Here is a 24,651-nt window from a genome sequence, read left to right as displayed (position 1 = left end):
TCTTTGTGAAAGGCAGCTGAAATCAGTGGCCTCAATTCAACATTGTCTCAATGTAGTGTAAAGATCTGCATGAAGACCTTATATTACTCTGACCCATATACCACCACTCTTGACTTACTTTAAAGCCCTATAGCTGCTTCACACAGGCATTTCATGTTTCAGCGCGAGCAGCCAGGATTGGAAAACAGTGACATCAGCTCTAAGATTTGTAGAAGTCTTATGGAGGTCTCACTGGTTTTGTAATCATTGTTGTCTGATTTGATGGAGGAAATTGCCAAGCTTCCCTCATCCTGCCTGCTCACCTTGAAGCACAGGCTGCCTATATGAAGCTGCTTTGGGGCTTTGAAGTAGTTCAGAAGATTGGATTTCAGCAACCTCCATAGCACCCGAAGAAAAAGAAATCCATGTGCATGAGAGGTATCTGAATTCTGGCCAAATAATTCCCCTGTTGGAAGAGTGTTGCTTAAAATATATATGATGTATTTGTAATCCTATTATATGAGTTTGAAAATATTGGTGGTGCAATGTTGCAAACTCTCAATTTTCAAATGATATCTCTAATGCAAAATAAATATATGAATTTTCTGTAATAATATATGCCTGTACTTAAAAGTTCCCATTGGTTCTGCTTTAGTTTTGCGTATGTGTTTAGTCTGCATATACCGAGTAGTTTATCTTTCTCTTTTGTAGTGACTTTCTCTTTTGTGTGTTTTGTTCTTAATGCCATCAAATTGACTTCGAGTCATGGCAACCCCATGAATTTAGAGACTTCCAAGTCATCTTATTATTGAAAGTTCTGCTTAAGTCTTGTAGGCCCAAGGTCTTGTTTTCCTTAATTGAGTCTATCCACTTGGAATGTGGTCTTCCTCTTACCAAGCTTTATTGTCTTTGCTAGCAAGTCATTTCTTTTCATGCTATGTCCAAAGTACGACAGTCTCTATTTAGTCATCTTGTCTTCTAGGGAGAGATTAGGCTTGATTTGTTCTTTAGGAACATTTGTTTGTTTAGCAGTCCATGGTGTCCGCAGAACTATTCTTCACAATTACATTTCAGATGTGTTCATTTTCTTCCTGTCTGCTTTCTTCACTGTCCAGCTTTCACAATCAGACATAAATATTCGAAGGCATCCTATTCAATGATATTTCTTGACACTTCAAAATCTTGTCTGTTTCCTTTATAGTGGTCCTTCCAATTCTTAGTTTCCTGGCTGCAGTTTCATGGAATGACACAGGGGAGGAATCCAGTACAATGGACTTAACCCTGAATGCCAACTAGACACGATAGGAACTCTCTTTTTGAATTGCAACCCTTCCCTAACAGTTTTTAATATCCTGCCATACCATTCTGATTAATGACTGAGTCAAGATATGGATTCTTCCTGTCAGAAGCCTCACCCCCCCCCCCCCCCAATCAGCAGTCCGATGTCAAAGTGATCAATGAGCAGAGATGCAAACATTAGCAGGATAACACAATAGAAAAGCTGAATGTCTGTTCCAGGGTAGCAAGCTGAATACCAGAGTGTCCAGAGTACAAGGTTTAGTCAGAATCTGTAAGCCAAGGTCCAAACGCTAGTCCAGAGTTCAGGAACAAAAGATAGCAAGAGTCTGAGAATCGTAGCTTCTAGAACTGACAATGCAGCCAGCAACAAGGTACCACCCTTGAGCTTCTTAAATACTAAATTCACAGGTGTTATTTGTGTAATCCCTGGTGCCCCTTTCTTGAGGATTGGAATGTATTTTGAATATATGTAGTTCTCCATCTACTATTAAGTTGTTCTTTATTTGCTTTTAGATATTGCATTTAATATTAATATCAAGTCAATTCAGAGTTTATGGCATAATATAGTATGGAGTGTAGTATTAATTAGGCCTATTTCTAATCATAGCTCTCAAGCAACAAGAAACTACTTTTATCTCACATCTACCTCATGGGTGCCAGTTAACTGAGAGTCTACTGTACATACATTATTCAACCCTAAATTTTATTTCTGCACATGGTTACTCTTTTGTTTTGCAAATTTGGCATACATTATTAATTTACTGTTGGAGTTTATTACCAGTATGCTTACAGACATATTTAAATAACTGTATGCTACTAGAACGCTAACTGTATCTCCAAATTCTGATCATTTTTGAAGGGGTTCTAGTTATTACTTATTGGTATTTTGGGGTTTAAGGTAGTTCCTGTATAATTATAGTAACAGATTTCTATCAATGGTTATACCCTCAGTAAGTTTTGTCTTTTATGAACAAGTTCATGTGCTACGGTGGTTGTTGCTCACTGATAAATCAAAGTTAAGTTAATCATGTCATCTTTATGTTTAGAGAAGTTTATGAAGTTAATCATATTATCTGTATTTATTTATTTACAGTATTTATATTCCGCCCTTCTCACCCCGAAGGGGACTCAGGGCGGATCACATTGTATACATATAAGGCAAACATAGAACATAGAACAAATACATATACATAGAACAAAGACAGATGCAGAGGCAATTTAACCTTCTCCTGAGGGGATGTTAAATTCTGGCCACAGGGGGGGAGCAGCTGCTTCATCATCCACTGTGACGGCACTTCCTCATTCCAACGCCGTAAATTAGTTAAATTTACCTCCCCACTTTATAAGTGGTACCTTATTTCCTACTTGATAGATGCAACTATCTTTCGGGTTGCTAGATCAGCAACGAGCAGGGGCTATTTTTTATTTTTTAATTGACGGGCTGGCCTCGAATTCATGACCTCATGGTCAGAGTGATTTATTGCAGCAGGCTGCTCACCAGCCTGTGCCACAGCCTGGCCCCTTATGTTTTGAGTAGTATCTTCTTTCCCTTTTGATATTTTAAATATGACAAACTATATTTATGAAAGTGCTTATAGTTATTCAATTTTTGTGGGAAACATTGCAAGACTTTCCCATTTCTTTGAAGAGAGTATCTATTGAGTAATGTCAGAAAACGAGATTGTTTGTCTTAAATTAACAGTGTGATTGGAGGTCTGCTGTGTTTTTATTTTTAAGCAGAAATAACATGTATGCACTAGATTTATTGATCAGTTTTTTATTCTTCCTTCCTATAAAAGCTTTAGTGTATAGCTTTCACTTTAATTCAGTATAGTTTTAATCCAAAGAATTCTTAAATTAGATTAGGTTAAGAGAATTCAGGGACCAACTCATCCTGATCCTGTATAGATTAGTACACAAATGTCTACTCTCCTGTAAGAGACAGGAGTGTTTTTTCTGGGATTAGCATGTTACTGTAAAAATGCTCTGTTAAGGCATATTGAAATAGTCTTGGAGAATTCTGTGTGTGGAAAAATTGATAGAATTTTGACTATGACTTCCTCTTGATCAAAATACTCCTATGACCTTACCATCCCAAGTGTTTCTGATCCCCATTCAGAATGCTGTTTACCTGTTACCTTTTCAAAGCTCAAAAGAACCACTATTTGAAACACCTTAAGAGATTATGTACAATGGATAGGACCTTTTTAGAAATTATGCCAAACTTTGAAATCTTCCATGGAAAGCTTCTTAAGACCAGATTAAAGCACTGGGCCCCTGGTGGCACAGTGTGTTAAAGCGCTGAGCTGCTGAACTTGCGGACCCCGACGTTAAGTCCAGTCATATCTGACTCTGGGGGTTGGTGCTCATCTCCATTTCTAAGCCGAAGAGCCGGCGTTGTCCGTAGACACCTCCAAGGTCATGTGGCCGGCATGACTGCATGGAGTGCCGTTACCTTCCCGCCGGAGAGGTACCTATTGATCTACTCACATTGGCATGTTTTTGAACTGCTAGGTTGGCAGAAGCTGGAACTAATAGCGGGTGCTCACTGTGCTCCCGGGATTTCAACCTGTGACCTTTCGGTCTGCAAGTTCAGCAGCTCAGTGCTTTAACACACTTCGCCATAAGCATAGTGAATAATTAATGTTTATATGCCCCAGAACCCAAAATAAGCTTTGGTTTACCGTGTGTATCTCACTAAGTGGGGAATTCTCTTTAGGTAGCCATCATAGATATACTTCTGCCTATAATGAAAATAAAGATAGCTGTGTCAGCCAATGGGAGAGACAAGAAATACATATTCCATAGCTGCAAAATTATTAAAATAAGCCAAAATGCCCCAAAAATGTGCAAGCTTTCAATATCTGCAGAACTCTTTATTAGTTTAGTACAAAAAGGGGATAGGGGAGTAAAAGTAATGTCTGAAAGCAAGGTTTTGAGCATAAAGTCTGCAGTTTAGACTCAGCTGATTGACTGAATTAGTTGCTAGTGGTTGGATGTACAGGTATTTGATTACCCATGTGTTCAGGGAGTATGGTAATGACTAGTCCACCTTTCAGTGTAGTGACCCCAGGTGATTCAGAAAAGGAACTAGAACTGTAAACCACACAGTAGCTTTGAGTCACTCCAAATACTCCATATACACTTGCAGGATAGTGCTTTTGATGAATATGCATTGAATTGTGTTTAGTTGTACACTCCTTTTGTCTACTAGGTATACTCTAACTTGGATTAACATTTTGATTTTAAAAAATTAAAGCAAAAGATAAACTTTTGCCTCAGGCTTTTGCATGAATCAATTTATGATGAAATTATTATTTTCTTTTTTAATTACAGATTACACATTTCTGAGTAATGATACATTTTCTATGAAGGAGCTATGTTGGGACATAAAGCTAAAACAGAAATCAGAATAACAAGTTAATAACTGATACATTTATGTGTGTGTGTGTGTGTGTGTGTGTGTGTATACACATACATACATACACATTCTGATGCATTAGTATTTTCTAAAAAAAACTCATAAGATATTTTCAGTATAGCACTTTCCTTGCTGCGGTTTATCCTATTCATGTATAGGATTTATTAAAAATGGTGTAAGACAGCAGCGGAGAAGCCTGCTGTCTTACACCATAAGGAATAGATTCCTTATTCCTTGAAAAGGAATCTATCTAAAATAAAACTATTCCAATCAATTTAAACATTTTTTGAACTCTATGAAATGCCTAAAGTTTTATGAGAGATGTGGCTTTAGATACAGTATTAATATAGACAAATTAAAAACTAAGACAGAAGATTGAAACATTGAGGCTTGATAGTTTTATAATATTTTAAAAATTTGCTTTGAACTCCCTTAACAGTTTTAAAGGGATTCTTGATGACATTAAAAACATTCAAGAAGTGATTTTTTAAAATTAAGCTGGGTAGGGGATACCTTTTTCTGTTTATTAAACCAAGATCTGCTATCCACACTGGCAAAAACATCTTGATCTTGTACACATGCACACCCTCAAGTTGGCAGTCAACTTGTGGTCATCTCATTAATATCATAGGGTTTTCTTAGGCAAGGAATACTCAGAGGTGGCTTGCCAGTTCCTTCCTCTGAAATATAGACTATCGCACCTGGTCTTTGTTGGTGGCCCAAGGCTGGCCCTGCTTAGCTTCCAAGATCAAGATATGGCATATGGCATCTTTAGGGTATTTAGTCTTCAGTGTTTAACAACAGGTTACTATGTGTTCTATACTGAAGATAAAGTAGATATGTACAGTGTCTATATGTATGGAATAGTAAATAACAGTTTGTGGATCAGAACAAAGTGAGATTAATCTATCACCATTGTTTACATTTATTTTAAAATTGCCCCGAGCTTAAAGCACAGTTTATTACTTTCAGGACTTTTCAAATATAGTGAACAAATAACTGACTTTAAGCTTTCTAGTGACCCTTTCAATGTTTTATTAAAGGATATTGAAAACAGTCTGGAAAACTATTGAGACAAAGAGCATAAATCAAGTTTCTGTTGGGTAATTTGGGGGGATGGAGAGATGTTCTCCCATTCCTTCCATTGGATTGGTTATTTTAGAACCTGGGATGTAGCTGTAATAACAAAGCTCATTTCTAATATCTGAAAAATTTTGCTTCTACAGTAGAGTCTCACTTATCCAAGCTAAACAGGCTGGCAGAAGCTTGGATAAGCGAATATCTTGGATAATAAGGCGGGATTAAGGAAAAGCCTATTAAACATCAAATTAGGTTATGATTTTACAAATTAAGCACCAAAACATCATGTTATACAACAAATTTGACAGAAAAAGCAGTTCAATACGCAGTAATGTTATGTTGTAATTACTGTATTTACGAATTTAGCACCAAAATATCACGATATATTGAAAACATTGACTACAAAAATGGCTTGGATAATCCAGAAACTTGGATAAGCGAGGCTTGGATAAGTGAGACTCTACTGTATTTAGAATCATGAGTATAATGACTCATATTTATTGAATTATTATATTAATATTTAAATATTTCTTCCTCATTTGTGTTAAATACTCTATAAACGCATGTACAAATCTACATGTTGTAGTAAAAAAAAAACTCCAAATTGAGTCGACTTATCTTTGAAGTGGGAATAACTTATCAACGAAGTATATCTCATCTGTGTAGAGGCAAGAGCTTAGTCTGTCCCAGGACAACCTAAAAGAAATTCTGTCTTGTCTGGCAAGAAAATGGCAGCGGCCATTGATGCTTGCAAAGAAACTCCCATGATAGACTCACCTGAGTGTAATCCTACAACAACTTGATGACACAACAACAACAAAAATATTTTAATTGCAGGATATTTTTATTTCTTTAGAACACAAGTGAACAACTGTGAAAGGATAGAGTTCTGCATTTGTGCCCCATTAGACCTCAAGGAGATGCACCTCCCTGGCACATTTGCTTCCATTTTTTGAAAAAACAATCTTTTTGTCCCCAAGACAAGGGAGGCATTTTCACTATGTTTTTGAGCCTTTGTGGCCATTTGAGGAGATGCCATTTTTTAAGAATCATTAACTGTACCTTCCTGTTCACTTCCTGTTTTAAAAATGTATCTCTTGGACCTAATACAGCTCCATGTATTTCAGTAGATAGTGTGCTTTCTCTATAATTTCAATCATCCATTAACTGTATTACGTTTCATCATGTTTTCTTTCTTAAGAACCTCTGAACTTTTCTGACATATGTAGAGAAAGTAGTTAAACAATATGGTAGTCTTAGAGGACAGTGCAAGTGAGAGTACAGTACTGTCTTTATAGAATTATATATTCTTTATCATAAAATTGTAGTACAGTAGAGTCTTGGTTAACCGGAACTCAAGCAACTGGCAAAAAAATCAAAGAAATAATACTGCATCCACAAAGCTGTTTTTATAAGACAATAAAATTGTGTTACATTAAGTTGTTTGTCTTTATTTGTCTTTATTTGCTTTTAATTACAGTATTTCAATATTTATATCAAAGCAATACAGAGTTTATGGTATAGTATGGGATATATTATTAGTTAGGCCTGTTTTTAAGAGTAACTCAATCAGAAACTGCATTTATCTGTCACCTAACAATCCCCATGATTGCTGGTTAACAGAGCCCACTATATATCATTTCCTGTTATGATTATAATGGTCTTTGGGGGGGGGGGGGTGTTGAGGGGCAGAGATTTCCCAAATATATCTTGTCAGCATTTTACTTCATATTAACATATTGTTTATTCTAAATGAGCATTCAGACATATTTTACTTGATTGTGTTTTGTTATTACTGTAATTCTGTCATTTTAACTCAAAAATATAATATTTGCTTTCAGTGTGGATCTTTCCATTTTGTGTTCTTTTTTCAGTCATTATCAAGCCTGCAGAACAATCAAATATTATAAATACACATAGTAAAAAGAAACAGTGGGATAAAAAATTGATTCCTGAGACAAAGCAATTAAGTTTTAAATGACTAATATAACTATTAAAAATCTTTCAGTTTTTTCAGAAAGTATATCTAGAGATTTTTAATACTGAATATTGAAATGAAAAATAGCAGTTATTTTGATATTTAAGAAACTACTTGAACAACACTGTGATGCAATAGAATGTTTAAGAATTGTTTGCAAAGATCAAGAGTGATCAGAGCAGAGATTTTGTAGAAAGTCATAATGACTTTATGTGATGGCATGGAAATGAGCCAGGATGAAATCAGGAACTTCAGTTAGATAAATCAGGCATTCACTGTGTGTGAGAGGAAATATGGTAGTGCAATTAAGACTGTTCAGTGGTGACTGAAGTAAAATACACTGATGGGATAGAGTGAATATTACTTGGAATAAGATCAAGAACATGAGCGAAGTATGGGCAGCAGTGTTCAGCACTGTTTTGCAAATGTGCTTCCTGATACCATAAGTACATTGATAGTCTGGGGAAAACAGCTTTAGTTGAAGATTATGAAAAACAATGTTAAAAGTGATACCAGGTGGTGTTATTAAGGGCAGAAAAGATAATGAATTTTCTGAAATTCAGCATTTCGGTTTTAAGTTAATATTTGCTTTTTTAGTTTAAAATAATATAGTCCAGGACCCCTTGCACATATAGATCCTATGCACTCCCCAAAAGAACTCCATAGTTAGCTTTTGGAAGTTGCTGAGCTTTGTAAGAGATACTCTGTTGTGTTAATGGGTATATCTGTTGCTTGAAGATATAACTTCTGCATCATACTGAAAGATTTGTTCCTAGTATAAGCATCTGGTTTGTCCCTGTAAGCAGATCTGGATGTCTGATTTCATTGCCCTAATAAGAATTGGCAAATCACTGCCAAATGACATTTTCCCCTCCTGTATTTTATTTGCAGTTTCCTATGATCATTTTGAGGTTGTCTGACTTCATGCATAAATTAGAGGAAGGAGATGGGGAAAGATGCTTCTCCCCCAAATTCATGTGTTCCCTAAAGCCTCAGTTTTATTAGACAAAGGAGCACCTGGACAAATTAAGGTGTAATTGCTAAAACAAATTATTCATCATCAAAACAGAATATGTAGTCCACAACAAAAAAGGGGAGAGAGAGAGAGAGAGAGAGAGAGAGAGAGATAGATAGATAGATAGGGCTTCATTAGACTGAGCAGGACAACAGAGTGGCAATAGTGTTTTGGGATCATTTTGTATTGTAAAAGTTTCCATTCTAAATCTTCAGGAAGAAAAAAAAATGGCAAAGGTTGAAAAATTGCAAAGATCGTATTAAACAAAAATCAGTAAGTAGAAACAAAGAGCATTTTGCAATTTAAAATGTGTTTGAAATGCATGCCAACAGAAGTAGAAACATCATACATTAAATAAAATGCAATAATATGGGAATTTTTGAATATAGTTTTTTCACCTACGAACCTGGCAACCTTATCCAATAGCTTAATTTTTAATCACATTTAATCCCTTGTAGGTGCCATTCTAGGCAGATCAGAGACACAGGAGTGCATCTTCTACAACGCTAATTGGGAAAATGATAGAACAAATCGCAGTGGCATTGAATCGTGTTATGGTGATAAAGATAAAAGACGACATTGCTTTGCAACGTGGAAGAATATTTCTGGATCTATTGAAATTGTGAAAAAGGGTTGCTGGCTGGATGATATTAACTGTTATGACAGGCAAGCAAACTCCTCCTCCTGTTACATTCTCTATTTTATAAATGAACTTGTAGACTGTCCATAAGAGGATATTTTTTCTATTGCATGCTGATAGAGCCTTGATCCCACAAAGATCTATATAGGAATGCAGATCTGATTCTTAGAGCTTTAACTGTATTAATGTAAATATTTGGTATCAGTTTTTGACATGGTGCTCTCATATGCACATGTAGAAAGAAGTCATTGTGCTCTAGATGTGCATAATTTTCTATTTAGATTTCGCTCCTGGTTCAATTTAATATCATGCAAGCATAAAAAAGGGTTCTGCTGGCATACAGGAGATGTCTACTTTACACAGTGGGCTGTAGATCTGATTGATGATCCTCCCAAACTTTTAAGAAAAAGGCTAGATGGCCTGCCTGAATCACTGAGTCAAGAGGTACTGAATCAGATCTACTTACTGGGGATTTTAATGCCGTCTCTTATATTGGAATGTTACAGCAAAAATAATACATTCTTGAAGCACCTTAAATACTAGTCCACAAAAGCATATGCCATAACAACTGTTGGACAGTAAGGTGCTATATCAGTGGTCCTCCAGGTGTTTAGGACTTCAGCTTCCACAATTCCTAACAACTAGTAAGCTGGCTTGGATTTCTGGGAGTTGAAGTCCAATACACGTGGTGGAGCAATGGTTAAGAACCACTGTGCTATATGATTCTTTGCTGTCCATAAAATAAATCTTAACTGTTTCAAATACACATTTATTTGCCTCGGTTTAGAAGTTGCTTCATTCCAGTTCAGTAAAGTGATACATTGAATTACTTGTCTCTAGTATTTAGTACCAGAATCTTATATACCACTAAGCAATGTGTGCAAGCAGTATTAAATATTTAATTAACTGTTGTTAACAGTGTCATTGACAGTTGTGCTGAGGCAGAGTTGTACCATTGTAAAATTGCTTTTAATCCCTTTCAGAGCTGAATGCATAGAAAGGAAAGACAGCCCTGAAGTATTTTTCTGCTGCTGTGAAGGCAACATGTGCAATGAACATTTTTTCTACTCTCCAGAGATGGAGGTCACACAGCGTAAGTTGTCATCTTATTTCAAGAGTTTATAAGCTACCAGTACAATATTTGTTCCCTTTGGAAAGATGGTCTACCACCACAGCTACTTTTGTTGATATTAAGATTTCTATAGCTCTATTTTAATACTAGTTGACCAGTGTAAGAAAGGCTTTTTCAGATTTTAAAGCATAGATTAAAACTAATGAAAGTAGTTTAAATTTGACAGCCATATGCTTATAGCTAACAAGTCTTTTTGCATTGCATAAAGATCTTTTAACCTGTCTGGGTTGCTCACTGAATCACAGTCAAAGAGAGAATGATACAGTTGAGCAGGTCAACAAAGAGACTTAGTGAGCTTCAGTTTAGCATGCTTCCTCTTTCCCTTCTCTGGTACAGCTAGGAAATGGAAATAGGAAGAGTGAGCTTTCATTTCTTATATCTTTAGGGACAGTTGGTTAAATTAGGTTTTTTGAAAGAAATCAAGGCTTGCATGAAATAAAATTTTGGAAATAGAAAGGATAAACACAAAATAGCTACATTGTAAGATTAATGCAAACTAGTATCTCTGTACATTCTTCCATTCTTGTTAATAAAACTTTAAATTAAGTTGATATGTAGAACATACAGTACTGCTTTCTGGGCCAACCTCTGATGTTAACATGTTAAACAAAAAAATAGGACTTCATGAAAGTGTCTCAGGTGCTAGTTGAAACTCCAGTTGAAATCTTTTAAATGTTCCACATAATGTTATCATATTCTGTTTCATATAATGTATACTTCAGTCTCCCCAACTTTTAAGAATTTCTTCATGGCCCTTTGCATTAGTAGTAGACTGTCATAAAACTATTTGTGACTTTTCTTACAGCTACTTCCAATCCTGTTCCACCTAAACAACCCTTGTTCAGTACTTTACTTTATTCTCTTGTGCCTATAATGGGAATTGCAGTTATCATACTGTTTTCATTTTGGATGTACCGACACCATAAATTGGCATATCCTCCAGTACTTGTACCAACCCAGGTAAGTTGATTATTTAGATTTGAATTAGATATATTATAGTTGGATGATTACTTGTTTACTGTAATTACCTGAAATGTTCTTTTGGACGAAGTTAAATAAAGAAAGTGTGCAACTGAAAGGAGTGTGAATCTTGTTCCCATGACTCTCCGGGGCATTTCTGCCTTCTTGTGACAACAGCTTCTTGCTTCTTTCAGCATTTGGGACATGTTTGGGATGTGTGGCCTCCAATTAGAGAAGGAAATTAGTGCTTTCCCCTTTTGTTTGCCTTAGTGGAAATATCTACCTTTAACCCAAGAGTACATCAGTATCCTCCCACAAAATTTGAAAAGAAGAAAGCAGTTAACAATGGATCATTATTGTGCAGGATTAATCTCTATGGAAAATATTGCGCTTTTAGGGTTCTCAGTGTTTAAGAGAAGCTTCTGAAAGGTGACATATCCCAAGGAAGGTTCTAGCCTGCAGTTTTATAATTTACTTGTAGCCGAGTATGATGGTTTTCCAAGGGTAGAGTCTTGGCAATGCGTCCGTAAGTGACTGTAGAGACTTATTCTGAATCCACATGCTCTTTCGCAGTGGGGACATGCATTTCCAGATGGAAGGTGGTCCTAACGCACTTTCCTCTTGGCACATTTTTCCCTTCTGCCCTCTGTTCGTGCCTCTTGAAAATCCACAGCACTCTTGGTAACGGTACTTCGTATACTAGGAGGACTTGATTTCTGTTTGTTAAATTGTTACTTCTTATAGCTACACAATAGGGTAAAATGCATATTACAATAAACCTAGCAAAGCCAGAGATTATAGTATCAACCACACACACACACCCCTTGGACATTTTTGCTGAAGGTATTGGTGGCAAATTGGTGAAGGTTGGGGGAATTGCAAGCATAGACAAACACTTGTTGAACTAAAAGCTTTATTTCCTTCAGTCTGGTGTATTGTTACATTTCAGATCAAAAAATGTTAGTACTTCATGGCAGTACAGGCAAATCCCCAACTTGCGAATGACTCATAGTTAAGAATGGGGATAAAAAAACAAAGCAGACGGCTAGAAGATGGAAGCGCATAATTGAACTTGGCATATAAATGTTTATTTTCACCCCTCACCTACCAGTCCCTTATAGATTAGTGGTAGGTTTTTTCTGCATAATTCTGGACATCTTCCTAAATGTGTCTATTTCTTTCCCTAGATTGTGTTTACTACTGTTGTAAATAGATAATAGTTAAAATAGCGTAAATTGGGAATGCTGAGAAGTTTTTCAATTACAGTATAAGCAAGTACACACATACACATACACACATACATGCAGTTCCCAAGTTACAGACATCTGACTTACAAATGACTCATAGTTAATAACAGGGTAGAGACAACAGGAAGTGAGAGAAATATACCACTCAGAAGAGAAATTCACGCCTGTAAGAGTTATCATGGGGAAAGTTGTTTCAACTGAAGATTTTGCACCAATCCTTGTTTCCACAACAAGCCACATTTTCCAAAATCCAATTATCACAGTGACAGACAGTGAGGTGCAATCTTCTGAACAGGGGCACAAACAGCAAAACAAACACCACAGGGGTATAACCCCTTACCTATACTTTCCAAAAAAAACACAAACACTGTCTCTCCCCCCCCCCCCTCTCTCATCTGGCCTCCCTCTATTCTTTCTCCTCTCTTCTCTCTTCCTCCATCCCTTCCCCTCTCACTCTCCCCCCCCCCCCCCCCCAAATATATATATATATATACACACACAATACAAATCCAACTTCAGGACAAACCTACAAAACCTACCTGTAACTTGGGGACTGCTTGTATTAGATAATAGTTACTCATTTTATAATGTTTAAATTATAAATATGAAGGACTACTAGTTTACTTCAACAGCTGAAAAAGTAATCAGTACATCCTGTTGCAGAATTTGTATAGCTGGAAGAAGAATAAATAGTGAATGATGTGGAAATAGGTGCCACATATTTCTGGCTATTAGATACCCTGTCAAATAACCAGAAGTTGGTAAGAACTTTTTAGTAAATGAAGTAGCATAATTGGTTGGGCTGTGATTATTCCCAAGATGTCTTCCCCAGTAGCTAGCCCAGTGTTGATTAGTTCTATGTGCTTTGGTATCTTTTGAATAATCTGTTAATATGCAACTTCCCATCTGCCTTTCATATCTTCCTGTCCTTTGGGGTGAGGGAGGGGTTATCTCTGCTGTTCATATTGTTTTTTTCTCTTATCTTTTGGTCTTCTCAGTGGGTGTATGCATGCACAAACCCTGATAAGTAGGGTATCTTAGGAAGCTGTAATTCTTAATGGGCCCTGTGAGTCACACATGAGTCACTGCAGCCCCACAGACATACTTTGACTCTTTTAGAGTTTGCATGTTGGTAGTAAACCACCCACACTGCTATATAGGATGATGATGACGGTGATTATCTATCTTTATTTATTTATCCCCTGCTTAAGTTTAAGACTCAGAAAGCTTACAACAGTAAAAAATTAGCTTCGCTAAAATTAACAGCATGCAAAAAATAAATATATAACTAAAACCATGAAAAACTTAAAGCATTTTAAAACACGAGGGTTAAAAGAACATTAAATAGAAAATTCAGCATATTTTGCAACTCCTTTTTACTTGAGTAGTCAGTCTTTCAAGCCGTCTTGAAACAAAAAAAGTCTTCATCTGCTCATGGAAAGATAGTAAGGAGTGTAACCCAGTCTACCAGCTGGGAGTTGAAGTCCAAAACACCTGGAAGGCCAAAGTTTGCCCATGCCTGGTCTAACCTTTCTGGGAAAAACATTCCAGAGCTTGAGGGCAGCCAATGTTTAGGCCCTTTTCCTATTAGACTTATCTGTGAGAATGGTGGGACAGATAGAAAGACTTCCTCTGATCTCAGAATACAAGTAGTTTCATTTGGGAGGCTATGGCCCTTCAAATAATTTGCACCTGAGCAGTATAAGTCAGTATAAGTCAGTCAGCATTTTGAATTGTGCCTGGCTGCCACTAGAGTTCTTGCAAATGTTGTTTATTCTTTGTAGTCAGTCCCAGTTAACAATCTGGCTGCAACTCTTTGGACCACTGGAGTTTTCACACATTCTTCAAAGGCTTCTTAATGTGAAACTCGTGCTGGGCCCATAACCTGTTGCGCATAAGCAGATATCAGTCAGGTCCAATGCAAAGACACACAAACAAGAGGAAAAGTGAGTCAGGAAAGAAGAATTACTGTTTCTCTGTCAATCCCCAAATAAAAAAGGATTAGAAGTAATATTGCAGTTATCAAATAACTTATTTGTCAAAATATGATCTTATACTCATAAGGATATTGCTGTTCCATTGTTTGCTATAGAAAATAACTCTGCTTTTTAAGTCTGTTTTAGCAGATGTGCACTGACATTGAAAGGTTGCAAAAGACCCCATTGAATATCTTTTAAGTGATAATAATAATAATAATAATAATAATAATAACTTTATAACCCACCCTATCTCCCCAGGGGGAATCAGAACCTTTAAAATAATGAGATTTTCTTTCTAATGTTTACAATCAACCATAACTCTGTTTGAAGTTAAAACATGTTGTCTTAGACTTAAGGCATATTTAGTAAAGTCTGTCCACACAGTGGCCAAACAAATGTTAACAGGAACCCCAGGAACAGACTAAGTGCTAAAGTATTTTTGTGCACAAACTTCCTAACAACTGATACTACTACCACTGACACTGGAGGAAAGATGCAGTCATCAGGGGGAGTTGCCATAGGAATCCCACATTTATCCAGTATCCTTTCAAAGATGGTGACCTTTAGGTAGCAGATTCCATGAATGGACATGTGAAGTCACGAAGAAGAAGAAGAAACAACAAAACCCAGAAATGGGAACTAAAAATCATTTTCTCTAGTCTTTGAAAATTGAAAATTGAAGAAAATGGAAATTTTGATTAATGAATATTTTCTTACAGAATAGTGAATAAAATGTTTTAGACTAAATATCCATATAATTTCACCCCAAAATTGTTTCCAAAGTAATGTTGTAACTGAGATTGCTAGACATGGTAAGGTTATATTCAACAATGGCATTTTTCAGTTATAAGACTATGATTAAATAGGACCATCACTAATGATATAAACTGTTATTTAAATAATTAAAATTGAGTTTAGATAAATAGTTTAAGTTATGATTTCATCAATTTGGATTAAATTAACCCTGGCAGGAGCAATTATGTTTTTTTTAAAGTTGTCCTTGATCTTCTGTGAACCTGAACATTATGTCTTTAACAATTTCTACCAATTTATTTGACAATACTAAGTTAACTAGGTCATAATTCCCTGATCCACCCTAGATCTCTTCTTAAAAATTGATCTTATCTTCATACAGATGCTGATAGAGAAATGATACATATTGTAGTATGAATATTAGCAATTTCATGTTTGAGTTCTTGGTTGAACTCTATTTGGACAAGGTGATTCATTTGGGTGCAATTTTTCAGTAAACATATCTTTTTAAAATAACTGTTTCTCTTTTTTTTAATTTGACATAGTCTACTACTTCCTCTTTTTAAATCCTAGTTTGTCATATTTTCACAATCTTAGAACCACACATCACAAATAAGCATTTATCCTGTATCTTCAGTATTCGAAATGGAGGAAGATAGTGCTTTGAGTTTATCTGTAAAAACATCTTCTGTACACTTCATTGTTAAAGCTTCTTGCTTACCTGTCTTCTTGCTTTAGAAGCACTCAAATAATTATGGTATGTCTTTTTATTTTCTTTGCTCCCCTTGGCTCTCAATGAATGAGCAGGGATGGCACCAGAGCTGTAGTCAGCTGAGGTACTAAAGCTTAAATGCTTACCTCTTTATTGTGTCCAGAACATGCATCCATCCAGTCAATATAACGGTAGTTAAAATTGTCCATTTTTATCACAATATCTGCTTTGAATGCCTCTGTACTTGGCTTCATCTCAATTCACCTTGACAATTTTGTCCAAGGTATGACATCATTTTCCCAGCCAATACTAAGGGCGTGTCTATGGTGTATAATTAATGGCCTTTGACACTCCTTTTGCGCTCATGACTGAATGCTGTAGTCATGGGAGTTGTAGTTTTACCATGTCTTTAACCTTAACTGCCAAGTATGCTGGATCCTCAGCAGATTACAACTCTCAGGATTCCATAGCATTCAGCCAAGGCAATTGAAATAGTGTCAAACTGCATGAATTCTATATAGGGTGATTGCCCTAGGCTTTGTGCCTGCTATTGTTATCTGTGGTGATTAAGTGAACTCGCCAGCCCATTTAAAAGTTTCAGATTTATCAAAGGATATGTCCTTTTCAATATAAAGCTATAACATTCCCTTTCCTTTTATTCCTCTAGAGTTTATGAACAGACACAAGTATACACAACAGATACTCTCCATTCCATTAGATTTCCACTGGAAACAATCCATTACATTTATGTTTCACTGTCAATTGAATTTTCCTTTGAAATCATGAACTGCACTTCTCCAGTTTTTAGCTCAGGCCCTTCTGGCGGTGGGAAGCATTTCTTTCTTACAGATTTGCATAACTTTCTTCCATATATCTGCTTTTAAAGCAGCTCTATTTAAAACAATCAATAGTAAATGTGAATTGACATGTTGACAGTAGAATTCTTCATTGATCTTAAACCCCATGTGAATGTTGTGTTGTGTACGTACCATATGCTCAGCCACACATTTGGATAAACACAGACTAGTGCTCAATACAGTTTTTTTGGATATGGGATGGAGTTTTTTCTTACCCTTCCTAATTTGTGTTCCCTCTAAAAGCCAGTGCTGAATATTTGAAAGCTCTCTGAAATTGCAAAGGGAGGAGGGAGCAATCAGTGAAGAGCAGACTATGTAAACATTGCCAAAATATCCCTTTTCTCCTCAGATGTTTAATTAGATCCCAGTTCCCCCTGTAAATAGAAAAATAGAAGCAAATTTCAGAATAATCAAGTTTAAATACATTCCATTATAATACAAAAATATTTGCTCAGATTGTTTTACAAGAGGGCTGAAGTGCAATATTTCAGTTAAAGCAGTTGTTCTCAACCTGTGGTCCCTAAATGTTTTGGCCTTCAACTCTCAGAAATCCTAACAGCTGGTAAACTGTCTGGGGTTTCTGGGAGGCATAGGCCAAAAACATCTAGGGACCCCAGGTTGAGAACCACTGAGTTAAAGACTATGTGCACTGAGGTAGTAATTTTGATTAAAGCCTATACTTCACATAACGTTCAGACAAATTCTTCTTTCTCCTTCCCACCATCTATCTATAAAAATGTTCTGTCCACTTGTAGGACCAAGTTAACAACAAAACCACTGGACCAAATGCCCCCAAATTTGGCCACAATACACCAACATATCCAAGGTATGTCCTTCACTCAACAGCCCCCCCCCCCCCCCCAAAAAAAAACACCGGATTGGCCTATATTTATTTTTCACTTTTCCTTCCTCCCTTTTCGGCCGGAATGGTATGCTCCCCTCTTTTCCCTTCACTCTCTGCAATTGCCCTGAAGGGAGTGACTGTGTTTACAGGTGATGGGGGAACCCAGTGCGTGGAAAAGAGCAGGTAGAAGGAGAGCCAGCTGCCATGGCTGTTCTTCTTGAAGGGGCTTCCCTCCCATCTCGCACACACGGGAACACATAGACCTTCAATTAGAAACTGGGTGTGGGGGGGAGGACGAGGAAGAACCATTCTCCCCCTGGCTGCCAGTCAAAAGGGTAGGCCATGCCCCTTTAGGCCATGCCCTCTTCGTGACATAGCTACAATGGCACCCGGGGGATAGGCAGGGTTCACGTTGGCCTCTTCCATACTGCCTATAAAATATAGATTATCTGATTTCAACTGGATTATATGGCAATGTAGACTCAAGGCCAGGGGTCCTCAAACATTTTAAGCAGAGGGCTGGTCCACAATCCTTCAGATTGTTGAGGGGCCAAATTGTCATTTGAAAAAAAAATATGAGCAAATTCCTATGCACACTGCACATGTCTTATTTTTAGTGCAAAAAAAAAAACCCAACAACAAAAAATGAAAAAGCAATACAATATTTAAAAATAAAAACAATTTAAACCAACATGAACCTAGCAGAATTTCAATGGGAAGTGTGGGCCTGCTTCTGGCCAATGAGATACTCAAGTTAATTAGAATTGTTGTTGTGTGCCTTCAAGTCATTTCAGACTTTGGGCGAACCTAAGTCTAAAACTGAGGGCAGGGGCCAGGTAAATGACTTTAGAGGGCCACATCCGGCCCATGGGCCTTAGTTTGGGGACCCCTGCTCAAAGTCCTTCCACACAGCTATATAACCAAGAATGTCAAGGCAGATAATCCACAGTTTCTGCTTTAGACTGGATTATCTTGAGTCCACACTGCCATATAATCCAGTTCAGTGTGGATTTTATACATCAGTGTAGAAAGGGCCTCATGTAATCCAGTTCTAACCAGATAATATAAGATTCTAAATATATATAATAATTACTTTGGTATAATAATACAGAACAATGAAATTCCTAAAATGAGGACAGTAACTAAAGAACAACACTCTGAAAACAGGGGAATTCCCGACAGGAAACAATCAGTGCTAGCTAATACCTCCCAACAAAGGATTCCCTCAGGGAGTAATCAGCCAGGCTATGAAGCTACAAGGCCATTAAATGCTAATCAAGGTGACTAATTGCAGCCGGGCTGTGGCGCAAGCTGGTGAGCAGCCAGCTGAGACCAATCACTCTGACCAAGAGGTCATGAGTTCGAGGCCAGCTCGGAGCCTGCATTTTCTTTGTCTTTGTTCTATGTCAAGGCATTGAATGTTTGCCTTATATGTGTGATCCGCCCTAAGTCCTTCGGGGTGAGAAGGGCGGAATACAAATACTGTAAATAAATAAATAAATAAATAAATCAGTCTTTCTTCCAACAGACAAGAGTTCTTTCTCCCACGCTAGACATTATTCCATAGGTATATAAACCACACTTGCCTGGCTGCTTCCTATCTAGGGAAATCCATTGAAAATGAACAAAACCTGGCTCCCAGCATTAAAAAACTTTAAAACCAGGACAGTAAATAAATAACAACACTCTGAAAACGGGAATACGCTACTGGAGGGGTTTGAGACGACTGACTCACCATAGTGGGAGTTCAAGACCTCAGCAGTGCTGCATCTAGATCAAACTTGCCCAACATAACAGACTTTAAGTACTGTTGGAGTTTGTTGGCGTTAACCAGGCATGATGTGAGTTGCAGTCCACACACAGCCTTATGCATACTGTACATTACAAGTATATAACATATATTAAACACCAGCACTTGCTCATTACTTTTTTTTAAATTATTTTTATTTATTTATTTTTTTTGCAAAACCAGCAGACTATACCACAGCAATGCGTGGCTGGGCACAGCTAGTTTTTTGTCTATAACACACAGCTTGAAAATTAGCTTATCGGGTGTTGTTGTTAGCAGTTCAAATATATAGTTAAAATCGGCAATCCTTTTTTTTAACCAATAATAAAAACCAAGAAGATTGCTAGAAGATGGAAGCACATAACTGAATTTAGCTGGAAGTGTTTCTTTTCACCCTTCACCTACCAGTCCCTTATAGACTACTGGTATTTTTTTTTTCAGAATATTTCTGGACAGGTTCCTAAATATGACTACTTCTTTCCCTAATTGGTTTGTAAATCTAGATTGCATTTACTACTGTTGTAAAGAGACAATAGTTAAAATATCTTAAAATGGGAATGCCGAAATGTTTTTATTCAATTGCAATATAAGCAACTATACACACACACACATATACAAACATACATACATACAGGCAATTCCCGAGTTACACACATCTGACTTACAAATGACTCATATGTTTTTTTTCCATGTCAGGAGTGACTTGATAAACTGCAAGTCACTTCTGGTGTGAGAGAATTGGCCGTCTGCAAGGGCGTTGCCCAGGGGATGCCTGGATGTTTTGACGTTTCTCCATCCCAGGTTTCTTTCATGTCCCAAGAACAGGGCTGTGGCAGGTTTCTTTCATGTCCCAAGAACAGGGCTGAGACAACAGGAAATGAGATAAATCTACCCCTACGAAGGGAAATTCACACCTGAAAGAGTTATCATGGGGAAGAGTTATCATGGGGAAAAGGTGTCTCCATTGAAGCTTTCTCACCAATCCTTGTTTTCACAACAAGCCAAATTTTCAAAATCCAATATCACAGGGACAGGAAGTGAGGTGAAATCTTCTGAACGGGTACAGACAGCAAAACAAATACCATGGGGGTATTACCTCTTTCCTATGCTATCCAAGGATAAACAATGTTTATTTTTGACTGGAGTTGCACTTTAAAAATGTACCTGTTCCATGGGCTACTAATTGTTTGAGAAAGTTGAAGGGCCAGTAAGTCTGTTGTCTCATATTGCCATGGTCAGATGGCAATCGTTTGGGAAGATCACCCTTCCCTGCTGTTTTTGTGGCAGTGAATGGATATACTTCTACATGCTCTGAGCAGGAAGTCCTATTTTTGTCATTTTCTCGCCCACACTCATTCCCATTTTGTATCAACAACTGAAGGCAATCTTTGTCTAAGTTTCACTGTCACCTCTTTCCTTGACTTGTTCAGTGATGTCGTTCAACCAGTAACACGGATTTTGCACAAACACAGCCAAAAATTAATTTTCAAGGCTCTGGTGTTAAATAGTTTATAACCTAAAAATATTAGATTGCATTTACCTACTGCCTTTTCTAGCAGGATACTAATGTATATAATAATATACCTGGATCTTCTCCATATTCTATTCTCACAGCAACTTTGTGAAGTAGATCAAGCTGACAAACAATAAGTGTTCCAAGATCCCACTGAATTTCTTGGCATAGTTGTTTCCTTTTAGATAACAGCCTAAATACAGTTGGCAAACCCAGCTGGGTTTTTTTTTTGTCCTTCTGGTGAGAAAATTGGTCATGTTGCCCAGGGAACGCCCAGATGTTTTGATGTTTTTACCATCCTTGTGGGAGGCTTCTCTTATGTCCCCACATGGAGCTGGAGCTGATAGAGTAAGTTCATCCGCGCTCTCCCCAGGTTGGATTCGAACCAGCAACCATCATTAGAAAATCCATAAGTATGTGGGTGAACTACAATTCCCAAAAATCTTGGATCAACTCTCCTCCCCCCAGTATTCTCAGTTGGCCATGCTCAGTCTGTGTGCCAAATTTGGTCCAGATCCGTCATCTTCTGGGTTCAGTGTTCTCTGGATAAGGGTGAACTACAACTCCCAGATTCCCAGGGCAATCACCCCGAACCCGTGCCAGTATTCACAGTTGGCCGTGTTAGGTCTGTGTGCCAAGTTTTGTCCAGATCTGACGTTGGCTGGGTTCAGTGTTTTCTGAATACGGGTGAACTGTAACTCCCATCATTGGTGCATTTCAGAGTGCTCTTAGATCGCTGGTGAACTATACATTCCATTCCCTATAATTCCTATAAATCATGGTGAATTCTCCCAAAACCTCTCCAGTACGTTCAGTTGCTGATCAAATCCTCTGTTTGCTTTGTACCACAGGAAAGGGTAGGAAAGGGTTATGGGAGAGGCAGTGGGCAGGGCCATGCAAATGGCGGGAGAAAGGAACATTGGGATGTGCTCGATGTAACCAGCAATGTCCTGGGAGGAAGTGACTTGGTGGCTCTTCAGCACTAGGAACTATGGCCTGTTTGTGGAGGCTGTAGTCTGTGTGAGCGGACACCCGTGTCACATACACACATACAAATTTTCACTTTTATTTTGGAATGAATAAATGAATGTTCTTACCATTCAGTTGCAGTTTTGTGGGTCTTTATGGTTTGATCTTGCAGTTAGATTTAGGTCAAAAAAGTCACTTGGAATATTTTTAAAATGTTTGGGTGTTTGCATGTTTCCTTTTGATTAAGGCTTTAACTCACATGGATTTCAAGTATTTCTGCAGTTTCCTGAAGTCTTCAAAATTGTATATATCTGTAAAGAAGTAACATGGGCCCTCTTACTAGAATTCAAATGGAAGAGTAGGATGTTCAGTTACTGAGACTGGTAACCTCAGAACACGGTTCACTTCACCAGAGTAATTGGCTTGAATCTTGTGTAACCTAAATTTTATAATTCTGTAATGTTGAAGGACTGACAAAAATTAAGATGTGGTTTTTCAAAATTCCAAGCAAATTAGTTGTTGGGTAAAGAACCTGCTTAAAAGTGTAAAAGGTTGTTGTTTTAATAAATAATTCTAGGATTCAGTTGATGCTAAAATTCAAACTTAGCTAAGGTAAATCTGTTTTCATAATTTAAGTAACTTTAGGTCGTTAGCTGATATCGCTGTTCTGTGCTATGTGTTGTCTTCAGTCCAGTGAGCTCTCTTGATAAATCCTTTTCCAAACTGATTTACCTTCCCTATGCAAAGTAGTTGGCTTGTCAGAACCATGCCTTTCCAGACTTTATCATGTAAATTCTAGAAAAATGGGGACCAGCGAGAGCTTTTGGCACATGCAGATTTCATCTCACACAAAAGTACTAATAATGCTAAGAGTGTTTGCTTATAATGCAAACATATTGTGTCTTTCATTTTACTAAATAAGTACTTTCAGAAGACATTTTGAAATGCCAATTGTTTATGTTGCAATCTTAAATGGATAATTAACTGCTACCTTCGAAGGGAGGAATACATTGCTAAGAAATGAACCAAGCACTTACAATGGCTGAATCCACACCTGCAAAAAAGAGAGCAAAGAACAATCCAAAACTCAATCCTGAATGTGTGGTCATTTGTTCTAGTCATAATACAAACACTCAGCCTGGTTTGGAAGTCTATATCTAACCCCCAACAATGATATAGGGATAGGGCCTTCTCGGTGGTGGCTCCCCAGCTGTGGATCACCCTCTCCAGATATTCGACAAGCTCCAACACTTTTGGGCTTCAGAAGAGCCCTAAAATCATGGTTATCTGCTCAGGGTTTTAATGAATAATGGCAATGACGACACGGACTGACTTATGGCTAAAGCACGAGGTTTTTGTGGACGAATGTATCTAATTATTTGTTTTAAAAATTTTATATTGTATTTAATAGTTTAATTGATTTTATGTACTGTGTAATTTTGATTTTGTGTAGGCATCGAATTACTGTCATTATTGTAAGCCGCCCTAAGACCCTTCGGGTGAGAAGGACAGGATGTAAATGTTGGAAATAAATAAATAAAATAGACATCCCCCTTATTTTTTACCCAGATGTTCTCAACCTGACATCTAGGATTTAAGTCTTGATATATAATGCTACTCCTCTTACATTCCTGTTTGATCTATTTTTCCAAAATAGGTTGTACCCCTCTATTACTACATTCCAGTCATGAGACAGGCTTCAGTGATAATTACTATTACATCGTATTTGTTTAACTGTGTTGAGAATTCAAGTTCATCTTGTTTATTTCCCGTGGTCTGTGCCTTAGTGTAGAGCAGGCATGGGCAAAATTTGGTCCTCCAGGTGTTTTGGACTTCAGCTCCCACAATTCCGAACAGCCTACCAGCTATTAGGAATTGTGAGAGTTGAAGTCTAAAACACCTGAAGGGCCGAAGTTTGCCCATGCCTGGTGTAGAGACATGGAATAGTACCTCCTTATCAATTCAAATTTGCTTTATTATTTTTAATGTGTTTTAGCTTTAAAGTTCAGTGTGCAGTTCTGGTGTTGTGAAAAGTACTTTTGTATTTTATGAACATATTTATTGTAATAGTTGAGTTGTGTGTAAAAAGTTTGGGATAAGTAGCTCAATGTAATTACAAGTAAAATAGCCGCTTCTCCATACAAGCAAGTCAGCATTTTGCTTTACACATTTTCCAATATTTAAGGATTAAAAAACCATATTGCATCATCCTTCAGAGTGCGTAGCAACTGAGCTGCATGCCAATCAATAGAGATTTTCTGCTGACCTATTCTCCACAGATTATTAATTAAAAACAGTATGTACAAATTATCAGTGTCGTGACTGTTTTTAATAATTATTTTATTACAAAATATGTCCTATTTCTATATGAAACAGAGTTCGTACTTCTGTTTCAGTTTTTTGTTTATTATTTGCAGCTGTGTCCAGATCACTGCAGAGTCTTCAAAGAGTTGCATATTAAATGTCAAAACACTGGTTATGCTT

General features: G+C 37.2%; 1 protein-coding gene across 2 annotated transcripts in view; it reads left to right on the top strand.

The window, feature by feature from the left end:
- Nucleotides 1-24,651, top strand: part of acvr2a (activin A receptor type 2A) — a 67,306-nt gene that overhangs the window by 20,001 nt on the left and 22,654 nt on the right. For both annotated transcript variants that reach the window (XM_003224978.4, XM_008117125.3), the window contains exons 2-4: nt 9,231-9,438; nt 10,396-10,505; nt 11,350-11,504. In XM_003224978.4, the coding sequence (XP_003225026.1) occupies nt 9,231-9,438; nt 10,396-10,505; nt 11,350-11,504 (473 nt within the window). The remainder of the gene's footprint in view (nt 1-9,230; nt 9,439-10,395; nt 10,506-11,349; nt 11,505-24,651) is intronic.

The sequence above is a fragment of the Anolis carolinensis genome, chromosome 1 (genome assembly GCF_035594765.1).
Source record: "Anolis carolinensis isolate JA03-04 chromosome 1, rAnoCar3.1.pri, whole genome shotgun sequence".
NCBI lineage: Eukaryota > Metazoa > Chordata > Lepidosauria > Squamata > Dactyloidae > Anolis > Anolis carolinensis.
This window is presented reverse-complemented; position numbering and strand designations above follow the sequence as displayed.